The 13,954-nt window shown below is 43.3% G+C and overlaps 1 protein-coding gene across 2 annotated transcripts in view; it reads right to left on the bottom strand.

The window, feature by feature from the left end:
- Window positions 1-13,954, bottom strand: part of COL9A1 (collagen type IX alpha 1 chain) — a 109,274-nt gene that overhangs the window by 54,393 nt on the left and 40,927 nt on the right. For both annotated transcript variants that reach the window (XM_077307542.1, XM_077307547.1), the window contains exons 11-17: window positions 8,080-8,133; window positions 7,837-7,872; window positions 5,187-5,210; window positions 4,904-4,957; window positions 3,290-3,343; window positions 826-858; window positions 692-748 (exon numbers count right to left, since the gene is read on the bottom strand). In XM_077307542.1, coding sequence (XP_077163657.1) covers window positions 692-748; window positions 826-858; window positions 3,290-3,343; window positions 4,904-4,957; window positions 5,187-5,210; window positions 7,837-7,872; window positions 8,080-8,133 — 312 coding nt within the window. The remainder of the gene's footprint in view (window positions 1-691; window positions 749-825; window positions 859-3,289; window positions 3,344-4,903; window positions 4,958-5,186; window positions 5,211-7,836; window positions 7,873-8,079; window positions 8,134-13,954) is intronic.

Raw genomic sequence — 13,954 nt, 5'->3', positions numbered from 1 at the left:
CAGGTGCTTCAAGCACAAAAAGAGGAGATGCTGGGAGATCTGTGATCCATTGCCCTGCACAACTTTGCAAACTGAACTGTCCATCATGGAACTTTATGGGGTGGGGGGGAGGGGGGAGGGGAAGAGACATGTGCCAGCACTTTCCTTTAAAAGAAAAATTGTGCTTTTAATTAGTGATACTAAGTGAAGATGTTTTCCCCACAGGATCCCCAGTGCTAGCCTGGGCGCAGTAAGAGTGTAGCTGAGCCAACTTGGTGTAGTGGTTAGGAGCACGGACTTCTAATCTGGTGAGCCAGGTTTGATTCCCTGATCCTCCTCCACATGCAGCCAGCTGGGTGACCTTGGGCCACAACACTGATAAAGCTGTTTTGACCGAGCAGTACTATCAGGGCTCTCTCAGCCTCACCCACCTCACAGGGTGTCTGTTGTGGGGAGAGGAGAGGGAAGGCAAATGCAAACTGCTTCGGGTAGAAAAAAGTGGCATATAAGAACCAACTCTTCTTCTTCTTCTTCTAGTTTGTCTTTAAAAGCTGACAGAGATCTGCTATTCCTGTCAGATCTAGCATGGCCTTCCATAGCAATGTAGCCATAATTTTAATAGTAGGCCAGTTCCAGGTCTGCAGCAACCACCATGACCTAATTAGTACTTGTCAACAGTCACAACACATTTAGGCACTGCAGATTCTCTTACCTTCATGCCTATTAGTCCAGCGTATCCTGGTCGGCCAGGCGGACAAGCATTGGGACACTGGAAAGGAAGACACAAGTTAATAGGAATAAGTTTCAGGGACACTCTTTTCTCCCAGAGGAAGACAAATATCTTACCAGTGGATCTCCATCATGAAGCCCAACAGTTCCCTGAAGTAAAAAAGATTAACAAGACTTTAAAAAGTGACAGAAAACGGAACAAAATAATTGAACCAATGTATTTCCTCATAGTCCCAGCTGTCTATTCTCCACAGTCCTTATTTCCCAGCCCTATGAAGCCATCCGTTGAAGATAGGGAAGAGAATCAGAGCCTGGAGATTTTATCCAATGCATCTTGCTGCCTCTGGCTCAGTTCTTGTTTACTGCTTTATATACCATTTCCTTCTACTAACCATTCTTGTTTATTGCTATATATACTATTTCTTTCTACTAGCCAGTATATGTAACTTTTCACTAAAATCAGCTGCTGTACCAGAAGACTGCAGAGTAGCAAATGTTACCCCAGTTTCTTAAAAAAGGGGTTTCAGAGAGGAATTGAGAAATTACAGGGCAGCCAGTCTAACTCCTGCCTCAGGCAAATTGGTAGATACTGAAAATAAAGATAGAATTATTAGGCACATAGAGGAAGAGCCCCTACTGAGATAAAATGAGCATGGCTTCTGCAGAGAACACTTCTGGCTTACCAGCCTTTCGGAGCTCTTTGAGAAAGTGAACAAATATGTAGATAATGGTGACCCCATAGACAACTTGCACTTAAACATCAAAAGGGCTTTTGACAAAGTACTTCAGTAAAAACTCCTGAGTAAGATTAGCAGTCATGGGGTATGAGGAAAGGTCCTCTTGTGGGTTCAAAATTGATTAAATGGCATTATCATAGCCAGAATACACTTCCTTTTGAGGAGGAGGGGTGAAGAGATGGCACAGCCCTCAAAAAGACAACCCCCACATTGCAGAGCTGAGAAGAGACCCAGGGGAAACGGCAACCGCGAGGGCAGAGCAGCCAAGAGGAAGGCCTAGTTGCCTGTGGAACAAAGGATTCTTCAGAGGAAAGGCCAACTCAGGAGCTGTATCAGGGAAACATGTACTAGAAGTGAGCAGGGAAAGAGATATAAGGCCCCAGCTGAAGAAAGTAGGGCAGGCAGCTAGCTGGCTGAAAGTTGGGGTGTCAGGCTTAGTGCACCAAGTTTTCCTGGAAGCTTAAACAGTGCCACTCCTGACAAAGAAAGAAGCCAGAAGGGCTGTTTTCTTCCTGACTCAGGCTGATTGGCTTCCAAACGGCCTTAACCCTGCAGAAAGGGTGCAGCACATAGGATACAAGCGGAAGGAGCAGAGAAGTACTCAGGCTAAGAATCCTGGTCCAGCACCTAGGTGGGAATGGGTGGAATAGATGAGAGAGGAACTGGCCAAGCTACAAAGTGGTGGCTAATGTCAGGAGTTGGCACTGTGAAGCAAGCTTCAGAGTTCTGGTGTGCTCCCTGGCTCGGGGGGGGGGGGTGTCACAGGCAGGAAGTAGAGAATAGGAATAAGCAGACAGCTCTCATAATGGAGGGAAATAAGAAGTGGGGTCCTACAAGGATCAGTACTGGGGCCAGTGCTATTTAATTTGTTCAGACAAGATCTGGAACTGGGGCCACTTCTGCAAATAATATGCAATTATTCTGGAAAACTAAGGCAGACTGTAGAAAGCTCCAGGAGGATTTTCACAAAGTAAATGAGTGGGCAGCAATGTGGCAAATGAAGCTCAATGTAGGTAAGTGTACAGTGATGCAATCTGGAACAAAACCCCCCAACTTCAAGTAGGGAGGCAAGGGGCCATGGCTCAGGAGTACAGCATCGCTTGGTATGCAGAAGGTCCCGGATTCAGCCACCGGCATCTCCAGTTCAAGGATCAGTAGCAGGTGATATGAAAGTCCTCCACCTGGGACCCCGGAAAGTCACAGCCAGTCTGAGCAGACAATACTGACTTTGATGGATTGGTGTGTGTTCATGCTAATGAGGTCTGAACTTGCTGAAACCAAGAAAAGGACCTGCAGTCACAGTAAAGAGCTCAGTGAAAATGCCAATCCAGTATGCCACAGCAGTAAAAAAAAAAAAAAGGCAAGCTCTATGCTGGGGATTATTAGGACAGAGATTGAAAATCAAGCAGCCAATATGGAGAGGCCTCATTTGTGATGCTGTGTGCCATTTGGGTCACTGTATCTCAAAAAAGATTTCATTAAGAGATTTGGAGACCCTTTCCTATGAAGAAAGAGTTTGGGACTTTCCAGTTTAGAAAAGAGATGACTTAAAATGCAACATAAGAGAGGTTTACAACATTATGCTCGGGACAATGAGAGTAGACAGATAACTTATTTTCCCTCTCCCAAAATTCTAGAAATCAAAGGCAACCTGTGAATTTGGCGGCCAATAGATTCAGAACAAACAAAAGGAAATACATCTACAATGAATGAGTGATTAAAATGTAGAAGCTAGGGGATTTAGTGTTGGCCACAGGCAAGAGGATTAGACAGATTCATGGAGGCTGGCTCTATCAGGGGCCATGATGACTAAAGGGATTCTGATATTAAATTTGCTAACTTACCCTAGGGCCGGGAGGTCCTGGTAGTCCTGGGGGGCCTCTTCTTCCAGAATCACCCTAAAACAAGTGTTATCAGTTCACTTTAATGAGATATTAAACAGCGACATATTGAAGCTTGTTATAAATAAGCATGATGCAACCACAAAAGAGACCAATAATAAAATTCCAGAGCTCAAACTTTGAGAACGTTCATATTGCAGAAAATACAAAAAAAGAAATAACTTTTATGACAGGAGGAAGAAATGTTGTAGTGATCCATATCACTCATCATCCTTTTTAATTCGCTTTCATAAAGGGTATACAACCATTTAATATGGAATTTTATGATTAAAGTCTTAGAATGCATTGCTGCAGTCATTATAAGACAAATAACTGAATCACTCAACACTCAGAGTTAGGCATGGGATATTAGAAGCTCCACTGAGCTACATTTCATTTACTTTTCACAAAGGAGGTTCAGTATAGTAGTAAGTTCTGGACTAGGCCTGGGTTCATATCTTCAGAATGCCATGAAGCCCACTAGATCAGGGGTAGTCAACCTGTGGTCATCTAGATGTTCATGGACTATAATTCCCACGAGACCCTGCCAGCAAATGCTAGCAAGGGCTCATGGGAATTGTAGCCCATGAACATGTGGAGGACTACAGGTTGACTACCCCTGCACTAGATGACCATGGGCCAGGACCACCTTTCAGACTAACCCACCTCCCAGGGTTATTGTGAGGGAGACATGGGATTTTGTATGCCACTATGGCTCCCCAGAGGAAGGATAGAATTAAAAAGTATTTAATTTATCTATTTTATTTATATACTGCTGTATCCAGCAAACCAGCACATTAAAGTAAATATGTGGCCATTTGCAACGCAAGTGAATCAGTTTCAAGCCTGCACCAGCTGGAAGAGTTTTAATCATACTAATCTAGCTCCTTCCTTTGGAGACTGATGGTGGGGGCTTAAATCCTCCTGAATAATGGTAAGGCATTCATATTAGAAACTTACCACGTGAAACTCACCTACATGGTTGTACAGTGAACCGTCATCTCTCTAGTTGAGTCACTTTATGAAACAGGCCTGATGTTGCATCCCCAAGAACCCAGCCCACGGGAGAGAAGTTGTGGTACACAGGCACTGGCCTAAGCATGCCAGCAGCACACAAACAGGCAGAAGGAGATGCCCTGGTGGTTAGTGATATCATGGGATGGAGGAAGGACAACTAGGACCAGTTACTAAGGGACATGTTGTGTGCTCAGAAAATGCGAATAATATTACCTGCTTATTATAGAGAACTTTGTTTAAAACTATATAGTATGCTAAATGCTTGTGTTTGTTGTGCCTTTTAGTCAGTTCCTCTCATCCTGTGAGATAAAGCTTTTCAAAAAGAAGTGAAGGCAGTAATTGTAGCTGCCTCTTGTGTAAGTCCACAGAGCAAGCAAATCTACACAGTGGGGCTCAGACTGGGTTCACCTGCCTGCCATTGCTTGACTGCACCCTTGTAATGACAGTAACCCATTTAGGATATAAGTATGGGTTGCTTAGGATCAATGGATGATGGAACACAACCATGTTAATGTATAAATGGCAAATAAATTATAGATTAATGGTTTACTGGATACTCACAGATGGTCCAACTCTGCCCACTTCTCCAGGGAGTCCTGCTATACCAGGAGGACCCTGTATTGGAAAAAGTATTAACTTAGTTGATGAAACAGTATATGAAACAGCCAATCTTAGGAGATGAATAGCTTCCTAACGGTAAAAGTTGCCCAAAAAGAGCTTGAACAAAAGATTACATCTTAAAATAGTATCTACAAATAGGTTCATGACATGAAGATTAAATTCATTAAGTCATTGAATTGTAATAATGTGATTAACTGTTGATAGCTATTAAGGTACAACTTACAGGAGATCCAAGAGTTCCTTTTCCCTGCAAACAAAATTAAAAATTTAGGGTATTTTTATATTTGTGTACACTTAGATGTCATTACATGCCAACATTAGGAACATTCATTCAAAATGTGTCTAGGTATTTGGAACACAGTGATAATGTTATTTTTGTAAATGTTGAATTTATGAGGTAATAATCTTTCAACAGATACTGTTTTTAGTTCAGCAGTCTCGCTTCAGTTACAACTTTAAAGTACACCTCCATCCCTACCTTTGGGATGACTGAAAAAATAAGTCTAGACAATTTTTTTCTAGGTGAGATGTCATGAGATGGTTGTTGTTGGGTTGTTATGTTCCATCAAGTCGTTTCCAACTCATGGTGACTCATGGTGAGATGGTGGTTCATAGCTAAAAGAACAAGTCCAGTGTAGATGACAAATGAGTGTTTGGGAGAGGATGCCAGGATTACTCCTATGTGTGTACTGAGTAGTCACACATAAAAGGGCTTTGCAAAGATGAACACATGGAGCTGGGATGAGAAGAGTATGTGTAATCCTGACACCACTCTCTTCATGTATTCTGTGGTTATAGGAATAATAATATTGGGTCATGGATGTGTGGAAGAGGGTTTTATTATATATTCATGTAGTCAGTTGACAACGGGCTCTCAGAAACTGTTGATGCTTAGGAGAAAGGTGGACATATAAGCATTATATACATAAAATCAGAGAAATTAAATTAATCCTTCCCTTAATATGTAGCACAATTATATCCCACCCTTCCTCCAAATATCTCAGAACAGAATACATGGTTCTACCTTTCCTCATTTAAAAAAAACCTTAAGTGTATTAGTGTAAACCTTAAGCTGAAAGAGGGAAAGAGAGAGGGAGCAACTGGACCAAGGCCACTCAGCTAACTAAGGATCTCAACCCACTTCTCTAGAAGCTTGCTCATCCTTAGAACATGGCATGACATGTGATTTGGTCTCACTGAAGGTGAAAAGAACATCTCAGGACTGCTTAAAGAGTGGTCGGCTCCTAATGACCTTGCCTGGGAATACGGAAGCTAATTTCGGGTTGTTAAATTCCTGGTGACTTTGGGATAGAGTCCTTGCCCTTCATTGAATTCACCCTTCCAAAACAGTCATGTCCTTCAAGGAAACTTATTTATGTCTACTGGAGAGGAAAACCTGGGAGAACTCTTTCAGATCAGCTGTTTGGCGGTGCCCCCCCCCAACACTTCCCAGGCTCCAGAAAGTGAGCTGAGTGAGGGATGACTGACTTAGCCGGGAATAGCAGGGACTTGGGTTTGAGGGACTAGACTTCCAGGCTAGACTTCTGTAACTTGCTCTACACAAACCTTCCCTTGTCCCTGACCTGAAAGTTACAGTTGGTGCAAAATGCAGCTGCAAGGTTATCTTAGAAGACCCACATCCAGCCAGTGCTGAGGTAGCGGCATTGGTTGCCAATTGCATTCTGGTTTTGGTTCAAGGCTATCCATGGCCTTGACCCCACATATCTGAGGGACCATCTATGTTCTTACGGCCCACCAGGGCTCTCCACTTTGTGAGTTTGAATCTGTTAGTGGTCCCCAGCCCATGGGAAGCATGCCTGGACTGGTAGAATGAGCTCCCAAAGAGTTGAGGGCCCTGACAGAGCGATCACAGTTCCACAGGGCCTGCAAGATACAGCTCTTCCACTAGACATTCAGTTGAGGCCAGGCTGTGGAAGATCTTGGGTTCCTCCTCAAAATGCCCTGGAAAATCAAGGACTAAATGGGCAAGGCCTTCCTGAGACTTGCAGGTAATGTGTGTGGGCCTATTATATTCTATTCTGTAATGGTTAGTAGTCAGGGCGGTTGTAGCTGGGTTTTTCCGCCAAAGTGGTTGCTGGGTAGATTCCCTTGCCATCACAGCTTGTATTATATATATGGAATGATACATACCGTATTTGCCGGCGTATAAGACGACTGGGCGTATAAGACGACCCCCCAACATTTCTACTCAAAATATAGAGTTTGTTACATTACATTACTATGGGCCACTATGGGCAGCTATGTCTATCCCAACTGAAGTGCACCCGGCGTATAGGATGACCCCCCCACTTGGAAGCATGTTTTTCAGGGGGGGAAAGTAGTCTTATACACCAGCAAATACTGTATATATATCCCTGAGTCAGTTGTTAAATATTTAGTAACCCACCACTGCCTTCAGCCTACCACTTAATTCTGTGTTCTATGGCTAAATATGCAATCATGCTTACAGTTACATTCAGTAATATAATTTTTGTAAGCATGTAACATTATGGGGGGTAGGTATCTTACATTCAGGGTCCTCTTCCTTCTGAGTAAATATGAGAGTTTTAAGAGGCACATGAGGAGCTTTAGTTATGGAAATTCCCACAGTATGCCTGTTAAATTCTTGAAGCTTTCTTTTGAAGGCCAATTCTGAAAATCGCATTACAAAAGCTAAGACAAATGAAAGAAACTATATCTGTCCTGTAATTATTTCAAGATAACATCTCTTCTTTTCACCCTATTCTTTTATTTTAGAGTGACTGGAAACTCCTTCAGGGAGAGAGTTCGTCCCCTGCCTTTTCACTGTTCTAACAAAAAGTAATTCATAGTATTGATCTGGAAATAGATATAAAATAAAATCCATGACTTACAGGAAGTCCACGGCCTCCAGGCAATCCAGGTTCACCCTGTAAATACATTTTATACTATTCTTAAAAGGATTAAAAACTCTTATGCAATTCACAGAAAGAAAAAAATGATGTATATCGCTGAGCATTTGATTCTGCAATAATTCAACCCTAACTCAATAGCTAATAAAATAATCTTGAAAACTTGTAAAATAATTGTAAGGTTCAAAATATGAAAGAAAATCTGATAATGGAAATTCATTTTACCTTTTGTCCTCTTGGACCAATTGGGCCTAATGATCCATCAGGTCCTGTCAATCCCTTGTAAAATGAGATATTTAGTTTTAGTGCAATAATGCTTACAAGAAGAAACTGTTTATAAAATGCTAAATGTTCCAAACAACATCACTGGTTGAATCTCACATTTTATGCTTAGAGCAGGACACAACAAATCTCCCACAAAGCAATGAAAAATGTTGTCTAGATCCAGGGCCTTTCCACACGGGTTTAATGTAGCAGAAGGCTTTCTTATTGTAAACGCTACTAATTTGCAGTTCCGCAAGATGTCGCACACAATCTGCAACACTCCTGCAACAGTTCCGCGAAAAGCTATTCGTTGTAGCGCTTCTAGAGAAATCAGGAAAAGTGGATTCACCCTCCGAAAAGCGCTACACTCTTGCGAACAATCTGCAACACTAGCGAAAAAGACCTGTGCGTTCTGTTCTCATTGTTGCGGTTCCAACAAAGTCCTTCCCCTGGCTCTCTCCTCCAAACTTCCGGCGAAGCGATCGCCATTTTTTTCTTCCTCGGAGCGAGCAGGGAAAGCAACGAACCAGCGAGGCTTTATTCACCCAGTGAGGCTTCTCCAGCTACAGTCCCCCCATAGAAGTGCTTTAAAGCTCCCCTAAGTCCCCAAGCACAACACAGCCCCATTTGCAAGTTCCCTTTATTTTCGGCCGAAAATCGCACCCATGCAGGGGGGAGGATTTTTTTTTAATTCGGGGGAGTGTGGTAACAATGAATCGCCAGCTCACACGCCAGCTAGATGGGTCTCTCCATTGCAACGAATCAACGCATATTCGTTGCAACGTGTGTGTGTGTGTGTTTTTTAAACCTGTTCTTAAAGGGAAAGGGGCTTTTCTGGAGCATGATAACAACCGCCCATTGGCTGTTCATTTGATTGACGGCCAGGGGCGGGATCAAGCACAGAAAAAATCGCTTCCTTTCTAGCAATTCCTGTGAGACCGGAAACCTTTGAGGAACGAGTGAAACGCTACTGGATTCCACTACAAATGCAGGTATGCGTAACACTGAGATTCCACTATTTAAAATAGCATTTCCACTTTGTGGAACCAATTGGCAACATTGGTCTTTGTGCGGAAACACCCCCAGTCTTACAATTCTCCAGATGTGATTTGTATGTGGCATTTTATGACCACTAATTTACTGCCACAGTTCAAAAACCAAGTTAAGCATATTTTTATTACCTCTGAAATCAACTGTAAATTAGATTGTGACCTCAGATGTTGCCATAAATTCTAAACAAGACCCATCAAATAATAAAATATGAGAATGAATAGATTTGGACAACTTTGTGGAAGAAATTCCATTATTTTCATTATTCCAGAGGAAGTGATTGGCAGACTGTGACCAAAAAAACATGTTTTAATGCATATTCTACCACAATGAACAATTAAAAGGGGGGCAGACAACATCCAAGAAACAGAGCTGCACGAGTGCTTTAAAAACCAGAAAAATGTTGAAGACTAAGTGAATGAAATAAAACCAATTGTTTTACAGCAGCACTGCTGTGAAGGCCTTGAGGTCTCTCTAAGGCTGCAGCCCTTCAGCTGGCTACCCTGTGCCTCCAACTTTTCCTCACCTTTCTCAGCCTTTCTCTCACCCCTCTCCCTCTCCACTCACCATTGTTATTCTCCTCCTCCTGACTCTCCTCCATCTGGTCTTCCTCCCTCCATCACTTTCCTTCTCTATCTCTCTTGCTGTCTCTCCTCCTCACCCATCAGTCATCTGCTCTCCTCCTCCCTCTTGCATCCAACCCTGAGCACCTTCTCCCTCCTTTTATACCCAGCTGCCTTCTGTGCCACTGCTCTCATGCTCCTGCCCCCAAGGTCTTAAAAGGGTGGTCGTGACAGCACCCAACAGCTGGCTAGATGCCTAGTAGCTTAGGCCTTCTGGTTACCAGCCACACATCTGTGTCCTTTCCTTCCATGCCTGTGCAGTTGTTGGGGCACAGGACGGACATGGGGGCTCAGGGTCTGTTTGCGGGTTACAGGCCTGCTCTCAAGGGGCTGGCTCTGTCCTCTGGGGCCTCTTGCATGTCTTCCTCAGATAGGTGCTGTTTATGGGAACTCATCTAGCCCTTTCACTGTTTCTCTGGGGCTTGGGGATATCTTCAAGCTGGCCCACCCTTGGCGCTGTCAGTAGCAGCTCTCCAGGGCCCCTCATATACTTGAGGAGAGTTCTGTGCCCCATTAGTTGGGTTGGGTTGGGTGGGGCAGTGTCTCCTGGAGCAAGCAGGGGCAGTCCAGGGCATTGGAGTGGGGACCCAGACAACCGGGACAGCTGGAACAGTAACAAGATCTGAATGGAAACATGATTCTTATAATCATTAATAGAAAATTTCTCCTTCTGCCCATCCCCATTATTTAAAAACCTTTTTTTTGAAACCATGCCTGTGAGATACATTCATACACTGCCATGATAATCATATCCATATAAAGTCATTAGTGCAACCATCAAACTACCACTACCTATATCTTAAATTCTTGCCTAACCCTTCCTCTTGGCAGCATACATCATTTCTTCTCCATTTAACCCTCATTCCTACTTTGTGAGGAAGGATAAGCTGAAAAATTGTGATTGGCCAACAGCACACACTGAACTTCAGGGCTGAGCAAACACTGGAACACGTCTCCTCAGCCTCAGAAATAGGATCACAGAGAGCTGGAAGATACCACAAAGGACCATCCAGTGCAGCCCCCCCCCACCACCACTTTCTCAGAGTCTTAAAAACCACACATTCCTGACAGGTGCTTGTCCAATCTCCACCTAAAACTTCCATAAAGGAGACTCCAACACCTTCTGTCTACAAACAGTCCTCACAATCAGAAAATGCTTTCTAATATTTAAGTGGAACCTCCTTTCCCGTAATTTAAATCCATTGCTCCTAGTCTTTGTATCTAAAGCTGCTATAGAAACGTTGTTCCGCCTTCAACATGTCTACCTTTCATGTAGTTAAACATAGCTATCCTAGCTCTTCTCCAAGCTACATTGCCAATATCCTTCTTGGACTGTGATGGGGTCTGACCAATGCAGAATAGTGTATAATAATTTTCCTTGCTCTATATTCTGTGCTTCATGCAACACAGCCTAATATCACAATAGCCTTCACATTGGCCTTCATATCATATTGTTGGCTCATATTCAACTTATTGTCCAACAAAAGTCCTAAGTCCATTTCACATGTACGACTGCCAAGTCAGGTATCCCCCATCTTATACCTATGTGTCACTTTACTATTACCCAGATGTGATACTTTACATGTCTCCCTATTAAAATTCATTTTGTTGGCTATGGCCCAATTTTTCATAGCCTTAATCTCAAACTCCAACCACTGCACCCTACTGGCTATCAAAGGAAAACTAATGGCTCATACACTTGATATGACTTATGAAGCAGACCCCAGTAAACCCTTCAAGCAAGAATGGTAGAGGTACCAACTTCTAGGTGGAGCCCGGAGATCTCCCAGAATTACAACTGATCTCCAAACTACAGAAACCATCTCTTCTGGAGAAAATGGCTGCTTTGGAGGGTAGACTCTATGGTATTATACACTGTTGAGTGGTCCTTCCCCATTCCAAGCCCTGCTCTCCCCAGACTCCATCTCCATCCTGGAGTTCACAACTCTAAAGAGTGCAGAATATTCAGTTTCTGGGGTAAGGGTGCAAACTTGGCAAAGACACAGCCAAACCTGGGAAATGCTCTGGTGGCCTTGAATCCAAAAAGCAAAGGACTAGAACCCTAGATCCATCTAGAATACTTTCTGGTAATATCATTAAAGAAATGCATCTGCATGAGGGAACATATATTTGAGATATATCAGAACAGAGATATAAGTGCTCTGCTGGATCAGACCATTGGTCCATCTAGTATAGCTATACCATCCCGGGTTCATCCACTTAGTCATCCTTACCCAATAAAGGGACACCAGTCTTCCATTAAAAAAACATAAACCAGTGTGAGAACATTTCAGTTAACTGGGAGACTTAGTTTCAGATCTTAAAGTCACTATCCTTCAAATAAAAGATATTTCAAACCTCAAGGAATATTTCCAACCCAGGGGTAGCCAACTTCCAGGTGAGGACTGGAATTACAGCTCAGCTCTAGACTATAAAGATCAGCTCTCCAGGCAGAATTGGCTGGTTGGGGGTGGGGGGTGGCAGACAGGGCTGTTGTGTAAAAGAAACCTTTGAGGCCTCCCACACAGGTTGGTTTGGAGATGAAACACTTGAGGACTACTGCACAGGGATGTTGTATAAATGAAACAGAAAGCAAAAGAACCCCTGCAACAGTTTCATTTGCACAACAACCCTTTACAGTAGACCTCATGTCTTCAATCTCCACAGCAATCTTGCACAGTAGGCCTCAAATATTCAGAGAGTGGTGAAGAGACACTCATGGCTTGGCTGCATCTTCCCTCTAGCAGTGAGGCCGGCTACGGCAGTATTTTGTGAGAAGGTGCTTAACTGTGGCCTCCCTGTCAGCCAGCGGTTAGGCTGGAGGGCAAAGCATCCCCCCCCCCAGCCCCCATCAAAAGGAAAGCACACCCATGCCCTCAGACTCCCTTGCATTGCTCTCAGGAACACCTCCCTCCCCTCAGTCAGGGGCTGTTAGAGGCTCCTTTCATAGCAGGCCTGAAGGAAGGAGCAAGAGCAGCAATTGGCCCTGGGGGAGTAGAGATTCCACCAATAGGAGGCTTTGGAATCTTCAGCATTTTGTCGGGGTGTATAGTCATGATTTTATGTATACAGTTAATTGTGGCTATCTTAGCAAAACCTGACACTTTCTGCCCCAAACAGAAGGTGAATAGCTAGTCATAACTGTATTTCCCTGAATAGATTTCAATGTTGCATAATACTTTACTCTGTATTTCCTACATTTCATGACCTCTTGAACCTGCTGTTTGAATAAACAGGCAATAATCCATGAAAGCTTCTGCTGGAATAGAATTGTGTTAATCTTCAGGGGAAGGTGCCACAAAGCGCCTCCTCATTGTCACATGCAATTTGGCCACAGTTATGCATTACATTGACCTTGACAATTAACCCCTCAAAACAAAGTACTCCACATAAATCTTAGTGTATGGAAATGATTCATTGGATGGTCCATGTTTGATATACTAGGGATAAGCATGAACTGAAAAAGAGCAGTTCAGTTCAAGGTGGCCCACAAATTGAACTGGTCCAACTTCTTCTCTCCCTGCTGTGGCAAGCCCCAGCCGCAGACTTCCCTTCCACCTTTCTTCCAGCCATGGCTAACCACAGACAGGAGAAAGAGGGCAGGGAGCGCCCAGGAAGGGGCTTCATTTAACCCTTCAGTTTTGTTCCCCCTCCTTTGAAGCAAAAGGGAGCAAATCTGAAAGGTTAAATATTTGGCAGCCATTTGGCTTTGTTCTCCACCACTTTGAAGGGGAAAGAGCAAACCATACCAGATACATAAACAGGACATCCTCCAGTTGCCTGTATTTAAAACGCCACATGACCTGGGAGATGTGTATATATGTCATATGCTTATGATTCGTCTGCTCAAACCAAGTGGGCTAGAAATCCAACCTGAACTACAGGAGGTATTCTGCACACATGGGAGGCCCACACAGATCTGGGATCATGATAATATCTGCTGGCATAAACTAAGTCACAAATCTTTGATGTACAATGAACTTACACCTCAACTATTTTATTTCCACATTCAGTGTGCACAAAACTCACATGAAAAATTAAGCAGAAAAATTGTTTTCAGGAAACATACAGACTTCCTTAGGAAAAAAAACAATCCTATCATCTTGCTGTCTCAGACAGGATTTTGTAACTGTACTAAAAAAAACCTCTGGTATTTGGGTCTG

This window comes from Paroedura picta, chromosome 1 (assembly GCF_049243985.1).
Source record: "Paroedura picta isolate Pp20150507F chromosome 1, Ppicta_v3.0, whole genome shotgun sequence".
Classification (NCBI taxonomy): Eukaryota; Metazoa; Chordata; class Lepidosauria; order Squamata; family Gekkonidae; genus Paroedura; species Paroedura picta.
Note: the sequence above shows the minus strand (reverse complement) of the source record. Positions and strands in the feature narration are given on the sequence as shown.